Raw genomic sequence first — 12,025 nt, forward strand, 5'->3', positions numbered from 1 at the left:
ATCGCTGCTTAGACTTGATCTCGACCTCTTCGTTGACCCAGCTGGTGGGTCGTTGCCACTCAGCGTATGTTTGCTAGTGTCATCATGACCTCGCTTGCTCGATTCAGAGGTGGTACCTTGTAACTACAGATAAAATCTGGATGGTTGTTGTGTCATGTGGTATACGCTCTGGACTGTCATCTTAAAGGTTTGGGTTCAAACCCTGCATACCAGTTCCCCTGCCGTACTGCAAGTTTTTACTAAGACGTAATACTCTTCAATTCTGAAGAAAGATCCGAAACATGTGAGACAAAAAGAAACACAAAATGTTGTAGCTCTGCACTACGCACTACTGCCACCATGCCCTGGGTGTAAACCTTTCGGCTTTCCAGTACCACCTCATCGTGGTCGCCGCGTGAACACCCTTCTCCTTAGAAAGGGGGCCAAGGGTACTGGTTGCTCGCTACTGATAAATGAGCAGGCAGCCAGTGTAAAATTGACTCTAAGGGGTTAAAGACCAGCCCCCCCCCCCCCCCCCCCGTGGGATACATTTGCAACGGTGATTAAGAGACCCACGGGTTCTCCAAAAAGCGGATAGCGCTGGACACCAACTCGAGGGTTGGTATGGATCTTCAGAATCCTGGCTGATTCGCGGGTCACCCTAATGGGCGAAATTGGGCTGACTGGCGCGGCCATCGCGAGCTGCATCGGGCGGCCCTTTTGCGCTCATGAGCTAGGCTCTATCTAGCCCATCCTCCCACGTCGTAGTAGATGAACGCGCCGACTCAGTGACAGTTCTAGTACTGGGGATATCGAGAAACACAGTGTTGAAAAGTATTGCCTATTTTCTCGATAACTTTTAGACTCTAAACCAGGGGTTCTCAACCTGTGGGTCGGAACTTCTTTTGGGGTCGATTGACGATTTGCCAGGGGTCGCGTAAGACCATCGAAAAAATGAATTGTTTTTGTCTATTCTTCTATTGCTGTACGTGTGTGGGGGGAGGGGGAGGGTCGCGACAGAGTGGGGGATTGTAAAAAGGGGTCGCCGAGCCTAAAAGGTTGAGAACCGCTGCTCTAAACAATGCCAAGGACGTTCTATGAAAAGATCACTCTCGACAACTAACTAAATACAAGTTAGTTTGTACCACAAGCAAAAGAAATTAGAAAGTTAATTTTAAAGTTTTAAAAAGGCTCAAAGTGTTATCGTAACCTTCTAAACTAGATAGCTGATCACTCCATTTGTCTTTCAGAGAGCACTGTGCTCCATGGGCTCAACTCTTCTAGCGATGTCTCGTGTATCCCTCAAACGTTAAGGCTTGCGGGCCCCCTCAGTACACGGATCGAAGATTTCACATGCTTCAATACATTCTAGAAGAACATTAAGACCTATCTGTTCAAAACCTTTTAGAGTAGTCATTTTAGCTGTCGTGGTTATGTTTCTTATGTTATCACAGCACCTTCAGCTTACACCATGTTTGTTAACAGCGTTCAGTAAATTAAATTATTATTATTATTATTGTGTTAGAAATGAACGAGTATTCATTCTCTGGCGCTGCCAGGGTCGAGTTTCGCTAAAGAGAAACAAAGATCATCGTAGTCCCTTTAACAGTTTCCACTGAGGAATTTTCTGGTGATGTGGCAGGTCTGCAGCAGTACCGCCCTCTGACAGGCAACGAGGATGTTCCTAGGAATGGTAAGGGCCTTGAAGGTGTCTGTGAGTTCAGTTGTTATTATCCCCTCTGTTGATATAACAATGGGGTATATTGTTTTTTTGGACAATTTCACACTTAATCTCCAAGCCTAGGTTCCCATATTTTCTTTGTTTTTCTATCTCAATTTTGCTTAAATTATGAGACAGTGGTACGGCGATGTCGATAATGGTAGCGGTTTTTCTTTTTTTATCGATGAACAGCAGATTCGGGTGATTGAAATCAACCGTTTTGTCGGTCAGAATTGGCCTATCCCAGTACAGCAGATGTTCAGTATTATTATTATTATTATTATGTTAGAAATGAACGAGTAGTCATTCTCTGGCGCTGCCAGGGTCGAGTTTCGCTAAAGAGAAACAAAATTCATCGTAGTCCCTTTAACAGTTTGCACTGAAGAATTTTCTGGTGATGTGGCAGGTCTGCAGCAGTACCGCCCTCTGACAGGCAACGAATATGTTTTTTGCCTATAACCTGGGAGAGGTTTATCATCACAAATGTTTACACGGAAGAACGATTTGATAATATCTATATTCATTTCTCTCGTCCATTTGATCCTTTTGGCTCCTCTTGTTCTACCACCAAAAGCACCTCTCAATTGTGTGGGGTGCGAGTCAGGGAGTAGACCGACCTCTTGTGTTTGGTCATGAGGTTGTGAATTACCCTCAGTAAACACTCGACTCATTGGTGAATAATATTTACCGCCTAATTTATTTCATATTCATCGCTGTCCTGGAAAAAGCAATGGGTCCGTTCTAAATTTTATGTACACAGACCAAAGGTTTGGAACTCACTCCCCATTAATCTCAGATCATACAGACAACATGCTACCTTACATTTAAGAAGAATATTAAGACCTACCTGTTTAAGACTTTATTATTATTATTACTTAAAATTTGCGGTGCGATGATGCTAAAAAAATGTTTTAAAACTTTTAGAAGCTCCATTTTAATAGTGAACTCAATAAACTCCTCTTCGATACCTATTGGTATATGTGGTTGTGACGATTTTTGTTTATTTATTACTTAGTAATTATTGATCAAACAGAATCATCACACGCCGGAGATTATTTGAATAATTTCATAATGCACTAAAGAAACATCTGTGTTCTCTTTTAACTTCTTTAATACACTTCTTCAAATTACACTTATAAGTAGATTCTCAATTCAATAACAACTTGACTTAAATCTCTTCATAAAATAAAAACTTAAAGATACAACAACTTCAACTAGTATAACATCAACCAATAAACCCGCAAGTGTTTAAACATAAGACCGTTACTATCAAGAGTCGTTACCATGCGAGGACCGCGACTAACTAGCTTTCCCCTAAGTTATACTTTTCTCAATCGTACTTTCTAGAACCATAGAAACTTCTCTCCTAATTATTTTATTAACTGTGACCTTTTAGAAGCTGACGTCTGCTATTTTTTTCCCTTTACCTCTTTCTCTGATTGGATGACTATAATTAACTTATTTACATTGGTCATCCCTGACTTGACCTGGGCTTCTAGAAACTGGTCGAAATAGGTCAAAGTCTCGACTCGTGACATTGATTTAATGTTACCCATTTCTGGAACATCAGTCAATGTTGGCTTCCTTCAGTCGAAGAACGACTATGGCTCGTCTCGAACACATTTTCATGTGACTGTGGAGCCCTATTTAGAAGAGACACTCCCGTCCACATATATCGCAGGCTAAGTTGGCTCGGAGTACGCTATTCTGCCTCAACGTGGCACTCGGGAGGAAACGATCGCTAGAGGAAGTGATTAGGCTAAATGAATAGCAAAACAAAACTCTTGTGAGAACGCGAGAGCTTTCCCATTGCACGGTGAGGAGTTGAAAGAGAGCTTCCATCCCACGTCCCTGTCGATAATCCATGCACCGTTCCTCAAGGCACACTAATGGCGAGTCCTGCACGGTTAGCTTGGTACAACATAGGAAAATGGCAGGGGTTCCCGGTGTGTTCGGCCTTCGGCCATGCATTATAGTCCATGCATAGTGCCAGATATATCGGAAATAGCAATGTTTTACATATACATTGCATTGGACCTCTTCCAGACAGAACAGTTTGTTTAAGCAGGCTTACACGCCTGGAGTTCGAAGAGCCTTCGGCTCAACTCTTTTGACAATTAAACGGTTAAGGTGGCTTTCGCTTTGGTGGTAGAGGAGCCGCCCATTTTTCGCATGGCACGCTTTTCTTTCAAAGCTGAGGTCCATGGTTTTTCGCTGTCCATAGCTTTCTTGGTCACTGTCTCTCTCCATTTAGTGCAGTCAAGTTTTTAGTTCAGTCCAGTTTTTCTTGAGCCAGACGCGAGTTACCGTAAATAATGACTTTCGGGAGGCGATTGTCCTCCATGTCCGAACCAGTGAAGTCAATGAGGACGCTAAGCGGTTAGTGGTTAGCACAATGGCCACGCTACGAGACTAGCACCAGCTAGCTATCTTCGGGCCAACTGTCAAGCATTTCAATTCAATTCATTCCTCCATTTCAATTTACCCGTCGAGTCTCCATTGATAGTGTGAACAAAATAATGTGTTAGACTTATTGTATTAAATTTACTGTGTTTAAATGATTCTATTAACATGATTGGAGTGATTGTTTAAATGATTATTTTGGAAGGATTGAGTTAGAGAAGCTGAATTGGATTGCTTGTGTTGGAATAGTTGTGCTGTAATGACTGTATTGAAATTATTGAGTTTCAAAGATTGTTATGTAAGTATTGTGTTGGAATAGCTATATTGATTGTATTTTAAACAATTGAATCATAATGTCTGCCTGGATTAGAATGCTCCAATTTGTACTCTTAAAGCCGAGCTTGCTTTAATAAAAATAGTTAAACTTTTCTTTAGCTTGTGTGAAGTTTTTTTTGTAACACCTCAGTCTCTAGTAGTTTTATTAAATTTTGTATGACTTTTGTAAATATGTTTTTCTTGTGATTTATGATTTCATTTGGATGCACACAATTAACACAGTACGTATAAAGGAATACATGAATTGAGATTGAGTTTGATTTATTTCAAATACATTTGAACATCTATGTACCATTCAAACTCATACTAAATTCACTGAAGGTATTATTTCATGATAGACAATTCAGGGACATTCGTCACAATTATACCACAAGACTTTCATTGTCAATTGTTTATACACACACACATATGTAGCATTTCTAATTATTTATATTACAAAACAAAATTAGGGGTAACGTTATAGGCAGCGATCAAACGTATATAACAATATTATATGATTATAACAGAGCACTAGGGATATCCGTTATAAAAGATCTGTATTCAGGGATATCCGTTATAAGTGATCTGTATTTTGAGCAAGTCCAAGCGTTTAAAGGCCAATCCAAGCTTGTCTTTTGATTCTAGATGCAAGATCAACATAAGAATTTTGTAATGCAAATATTTTCCATCGTAATTTGTATTTATCGATCTTTCTCTCCTCTCTCATTCTACCTCCCAAGTTAGCCCTCTTTCTCCTTCCCTTTGACCCCTATTTCTCCCTCTCTACCTCCTAAGTTAACCCTCTTTCTCTTTCCATCTGACACCATCTCTACCTCCCAAGTTAATCCTCTTTCTCCTTCCCTTTGACCCCCATCTCTCCCTCTCTACCTCCTAAGTTTACCCTCTTTCTCCTTCCATCTGATCCCATCTCTACCTCCCAAGTTAATCCTCTTTCTCGTTCTCTTTGACCAGGGCCGACTCTAGGCCACTGCATCCTATGCGGCCGATATGGGCCCTGCACTTTCATTCATTCTTTAATTCTAGGTGTAAATTATTAAATTAAACAATTATAACTAAATCTCCTGTAATTCCAAATATATATATTTATTTATATATTTAAATCCTGGAAATCATCTGAAATATTATTAAAATCTAAGATCTATGTAGAAAATGGAATGTTCACTTCGCTACACGCAGGGCTCGTAAAGTAAAGTTAATTTGATCGTGACTTTGTACTTAGTAAAGAATGAATAAAATGCGAAGACGAATGTATTTTCTAATACAAAAATTCAATTTTCTATCTACCAAGACTGGGCCCCGCGCAATCCGATTTGGATAGGGTCCCGCAATTGTTAGGACCGGCCATGCCTTTGAGACCATCTCTCCCCCTCCCTCTTTTATTTCGTATTTCCATATATATCTCTAAGCTCATTCTCTATATCTTCCGATCTCTCTCTTTTTCTTTAACTCTTTCGTTTCTCCCCCTCCTCCACCCTCTCTTTTGCTCTCTCTCTCTCCCTCTCTCTGTATTTCTAAGCTATCTCTCCCTCTCTTTCCCTATTACATCCGGGCATCATAGACGCCAACTGCAACTAGAATCTACTTTTTTTACTACACTGTGGTTGGTGAAGAATTTTTCCGTCTCCAGAACATGATCAACTTGGCCAACGTTCTACGGAATCTCTTGCTGAAGCACGAGTAGAGATAAAAGTTGACCGAGGCGTTGATGAGACCCAATAGGTTGCAGATGTTTCCGGCTATCTTGATGGCGGTACTGCTGTCGTCCAGGTTGTTCCCGGAGAGGTACGTTTTGTACAGGAATAAGGCGGTCCAGGGCAGCTGGCAAAGCAGGAAGATCATCACGATAGTGACCAGAAGGAGGGTGACCTTGTTCTGCTCCCGGGAGAATCTCCGACTCTGCCGCTTCTTGGTGAGAGACACGGAGGCTGCGGAAGGCGAGGATTTGTCCGAGGTGTGGAAGGAGGAGAAGTTTTCCGAGATCTGACACTGGCTGACACTGTGGCTGACATGCAGGGAGTTAGCCGTCTTCCTGTTATGCTCTTTCCCGTTGGACTTGTGGTGCTGCCTGGAGGTGGATATGAGCGCCATCTGCTCTCGCTTCCGGCTCGCGAGGAAGAGCGCCCGGATAAGCACGGTGTTGAAGATTGTCAAGAACACGAGCGGTATGAAAGTGAAGACGGTGACGTACCACCACGAGTAGCCGATCTCGTAGCCGTAGCTTCTGGCGAAAGGGGTCGAGCTGCAGCGAGGTCCCGTCTCGGTGTCCACAACTTCGAGCTCGAACACCGTAGGCACCGTGTTAGCCATCACCAGGACCGTCACCGCCGTGGAGGCCAGCTTGGCCCTGCTCACCGTGCACCACACTTTACCGTTTATCGGGTGGCAGACGGCGATGTACCGCTCCACCGTGAACACGACCGTCACCCACACGGCCACATTGCCGGAGTAATTGCTTAAGAATCTCCCGTACGGGTTGAAATGATAGGCTGAGTCGGTTAAGTCTCTCTTGCGGCAGTCCAGTATGGACAGTATCAGATTGAAGAGCAGGAAGACACTGTCTGCCAGAGACAGCACCAGAAGATAGACGTTGGTAGATGTTCTCATGCTGGGCTGGAACAGCACGAGAATGTTCAAGATGTTACCCAGAAGGCCCACCGTGGCCACCACAGGGGTCAAAACGTTCTGAACGATAACCCTGGTCGTCTGCAGCGATTCCGGAACCGTCACCGGTTCTGGAAACTGGGAGGTGGAAAAGTTGAGGAAGTCGTCTGGAAATACCGAGGTCGTGCTGTTCATGAATGCCCGGATGTCCTGAACAACGAGAGCCGCCATGATGCGAGAATGCGGGAAATTTCGAAAACCTGAGTTGGCTGTTAAAAGGAGAAAATAATGAGCGTAGTTTTGATTCATACTACGTGGATGTAAATCTCTCGGTCATTGGATTGCAGAATTTACCAGAGCTACCTAGCATTTTGTTGTGTTGAATGACTGACCAAATTAAGGTCCAGCGGAGTCAAGGTCCTAACATTCAGACATGTCACGTAAAAAAAACCCCTGCTTGTTGACGTCAGTGCGGGATGTCACTTCACGTAAACATATCGAGCATCTATTCAGAACCAATTACGAAGTGTTTGTGAATTGTTTCATTCAGCACCTAGGAAAAAAATAAAGAAAAAGTTAGTGTTCATAGTTAAAAATTCAAGTTCAAGAATAAAATAGAATTTGAGTAATATTTCAAAGGAGTGGTTGAATTGCTTAACATATCAACTATTGCTGAATGTATCACACGTTCTGCGACTCTATAACACGGTTCTAAATAATCCTAATATATCACACATTGCATAGTATATTGTACATTACTTAATCAATCATAGTTACCTAATATATCATACATAGGCTAAGAGAGCACACAGTGCTTCTGTATTATACATATATAGTGTTCATTTCCTAATACAAGTAGGCTAAATCACAATCGCAATCGTAAACGTTACGAACAAACACACACAAACATAAGCATATACTTTTACACACACCAATAGTACACACAGACACGTAATCGCACACATAAGCATAAACACATACCACAAACATAAGCATAAACACAGACAGCAACACGCAGTCAACGCTTTCTTAAATTAAAAAAAAAAAAGATTGTCCGGCTCACAATAGCCACTGGAGGAAACGACCAAGATAGCTCCACCTGCTCATTGCACTAAAAGTCGGATTCGAGACTAGTTCCCAATAATAGCTTCTTAAAAAGCAGAACGCTTAAGAAATGAATCGGGAAAATTGTCATCTAATATATAGCCACAGAAGCTATTCGCTTATGTGCTCCTATCTCTTCTTTTGTCATTCATCCTCTCTCTCTCTCTTTCTCTCTCTCTTTCTCTCTCTCTATCTCTCTTTAGGATTTTCATTTGTCTTTGTTATTAACTCTCGGATATGAGTGAAATCAATACATACGTGTATTATCATTTGGGACTCGTTTTTCTCTGCCCGACTGAGCACGCCGACGCGATGATTTGTTTTTACGAGACTAAAAAATAGTCCCAATAATTAGATGAGATTAAAACTGGGTCGAGTGGATATTTTTGTCTGTGAGAAGAGAGACCTGGGCAATTTCTTGGGCGGCTATCCTGCTCACCCCCACCCACCTCCACCAATAACAAGAAGATTTAATATATTGTTATTAGTTCCCATCAGTCAATGTACGATTTACATTGATCAAAACGATTTTGACAATGTCCATTTTTGACTTCTTGTCGAGTCAATGAACAGTTCTTCCCTCTTGACCTAGTACTGAGCATCGCACGAAATGCAAAAAAATGTAAAAACTATTCGTAAAACAACGACAGTGGACAAATAATAATAGTAATAATAATAATTTTTTATTAAAATAAATAAATAAATTGGAACAGCAATTTAAAAAAACGAACATAGCTTATTTAAGGGAAATAGCTAAATCTCTGTCATATATCTCAAAGTGTACAAAAATTGTACCAAACAGATAGAGTTGATAAAAGCTCTGTAAACATTGTAATACACTAAACATAGAAACGGGAAAGAAACGCACAATCAAGGCTATATCTCACATACTACTCGGTTTATCTCCCCCTTTTCTACACAAAACACTATTAAGTTATTACCAGTAATTAATTCTTTAATTTTTTAAAAATTGATTCATTTATTGTCTATGTCTTTGGATAAATCTACAAAAATTTCCATATGATCCAAGAACGGTAAGTGGGAGATACAAATTGGAACAACACGAAAAAAGGGTATCAACTAGACATTTACAGCCACATTTCCCAATAAGTAGCATTTATTTTCCATTTTTGACATCAAATAAAAAATTATTTTCCAATAAATAATAATCCATTGGTATATTTTTTTTTATTGATTCATTGTTAGTTAGGTAAAAACAATTTTTTTGTAAAGTTTCAACTTGATCCAAAAATGGGTGTGGGACAAATAACGTGTACAAAGATTGTACCAGACAGACAGAGTGAGTTGATATTCTTCTTTTTCTTCTTGAAACTGTCAAGTAGAGTTGAGCCTTCGGCTCTTGGAACTCTATGCCAGCAAAAGTGAACAAGAGCTTTCTTTCACCGGCCTGAATGAGAACAGTGTACACTGTCTGTCTGGCGGGTGGGTCAGACTCGTAGCAAGTGGCCGCGTACATTAAGACCCCTGCCATTTTCCTTTTCTATATCAGGCTAACCGTGCGGGACACGCCAATTATGTAACGGCCCCATGAGGAACAGCGCCTGGATTGTGACAAGGTTGTGGGAGCTTTTTTACAAGTCCGGGCAGTGCAATGAGGATGCTCTCGCACCCCCTTAGGCACCCCCACGGGAGTCTTGTTTTGCTACCCTTTAGCCTAATCGTTTCCTCCTACGATCGTTTCCACCCGGGCGCCATTATGAGGCAGGGTAGCATGCCCGGGTGAGTTTATATAAGCTTTGTAAAAAATAAAAAAAAAAACACTGTCTCAAGCCCATTTGGTAAGAGCAATATGACTCATTTCTGAATGACTAAAAATAGCTCTTGGCATTCCCTATGACGTCGATAATAAACGGTAACTACGAAAAGATATCTATTGTCAACTTGTGGAAGAGAATCAAACTGACATTAATATTAAAACACGAAAATGAAACTGGTAATGACACACTTTGCGAAAACAGACTACTAATGTGCCAGGGCAGACACTTGAATCCACAGGTGAAAAGCCTAAAGAAAGCTGGAAGAGTTGGTTTGATCATTAGCGAAGCTGAGGATACTGGAATGGTAGCAGATCAAGACGAGTTCAGTGGAGAGGTGTGGTTGAGGCCCTATACTCTCCTGCAGGGGCGTGGCTAGGAATTTACCATCGTTTGAGGGCTCCGGGGGGGCTTGACCTCTTTGTGGGCCCCTGCATTTCGCGTAATATTTAATTTTAATGTAAAAAAACACTCATTTGGGAGCCCCCTCAAGTGGGGCCTGGGGGATTTTCACATTCTTCCCCTTATCCCCCCCTAGCTACGCCACTGGTCCCCTGGTCCTGGATGTACACATGTTTAGTCAAGTAATTTGCCTAAATAACGTAATATCAGATCTAGTCTGTATAAGACAAGGCGACGGTAGATCCGGGGGCTAGTTGGTTTATTCGTTCGATAAAACTACTTTTCATTTTAGTCAAATTATCATATATGAAAGCAACTAACTTTTGAGTTAATTAAAATGTTTTAGTCTTAATTAGAAGTCTGTGATGCTGTGCATGAGTTCTTATGGCAGTAATGACCAAACATTTTCAGCCTTGGGGCTCATAGAATATTTCGACACGTGACTGGTATGATCGAATCCATAACATGCGCGTTATTAGAGAGACACTCTATCAACTTACCTATTCAGCTAACCCTAACCCTTTGAGGAAAATTTCAGCCTGAAATAAAAGAGGTTTTGACTTGCAGCTTTTAACAATGAAGAAACAAATTTCTGTTGAGCAAACTTGTGCCAGAAATCATGCTGCTTATTAGAGATAGAGAGAGAGAGAGGAAAGAGAGAGGGAGAGGAAACAGAGAGGGAGGAAGGGGAGAGGGAGGGAGAATAGAGAAAGGAAGAGAGAGCAAGAAAGATATATAGATAGAGAGGAGAGAGAGAGAGCAAGAAAGATATATATATATATATATATATATATATATATATATAGAGAGAGAGAGAGAGAGAGAGAGAGAGCAAGAAAGATATATATATAGAGAGAGGAGAGAGAGAGAGAGAGAGAGATGAACATTTGAATGCACTGACCGAAAAAAAAAATCGCTTAGTCTGAGTGTCATCAAAGAGAATAGACGTCTGCACTGCTTATCAAGACGAGGAGGGTGCAGTGAGGATCGTGTTCTATAAGGTCGCAGGGTGAGGGCTTGGACATGGGTGAACAACCCCCCCCCACCCCCCATTCCCAACTAAAAAGAGCCCAACCAACAAAATGTCTCTAGGAATATCAAGGGAAATAGTTCAGCCTAGTATACTATAAACATGATGGAAACACAAAAACGTTGCTGGACAATGACCACATTAACATGAAACAATAATTGAGCATAGAAATATGTTGTAATATCTTAAAATATATTCTTGAGGCTGTAAATGAAATATATTTAAAATAGTGTAGGAAAAAAATTGTGCTTTTTTTTGGTTGTAAAAATCGACTATAATAGTCAGGCTTATACTTATAACCTTACACTGTGGGACATTTGTTTCGATACAATATTTCCAAAATATAAAATACATTCTCACAACTTAACTTACTACAAATAAATAATTTGTGGTTACTTGTGACGTTAGAAGTACTGGAGGGAATTAGTCAGGAAGAGCTATCTAGAGACGAGTGAGGGCGACACGTGTATTCTTTTCAAATAGTTGTATTTAAGTTAATTTAAGTGAGAACTTCATATGAAACTTGGGTCCAGGAATCTGGATCCAGCAGAAACATGGACAGCTGATCTCAAAAACAGCTCTAACGATTTTCCTAAAAATTTAACAGTTGATGTATCACTGGCGGATCCGGGGGGGGGGAGGGGGGTCGGTAGGGGCGATTATCCCCCCCCCCAC

The 12,025-nt window shown here is 41.0% G+C and overlaps 1 protein-coding gene across 1 annotated transcript in view; it reads right to left on the minus strand.

The window, feature by feature from the left end:
• Window positions 1–4,312: 4,312 nt before the first annotated feature.
• LOC106056720 (thyrotropin-releasing hormone receptor-like) overlaps window positions 4,313–12,025 on the minus strand; it is a 111,647-nt gene continuing 103,934 nt past the window's right edge. Inside the window, exon 3 of the mRNA XM_056016068.1 lies at window positions 4,313–7,592. Within this exon, the coding sequence (XP_055872043.1) occupies window positions 6,029–7,348 (1,320 nt within the window). The 5' untranslated portion in view covers window positions 7,349–7,592 and the 3' untranslated portion in view covers window positions 4,313–6,028. The remainder of the gene's footprint in view (window positions 7,593–12,025) is intronic.

The sequence above is a fragment of the Biomphalaria glabrata genome, chromosome 17 (genome assembly GCF_947242115.1).
Source record: "Biomphalaria glabrata chromosome 17, xgBioGlab47.1, whole genome shotgun sequence".
In the NCBI taxonomy this organism is placed as follows: domain Eukaryota; kingdom Metazoa; phylum Mollusca; class Gastropoda; family Planorbidae; genus Biomphalaria; species Biomphalaria glabrata.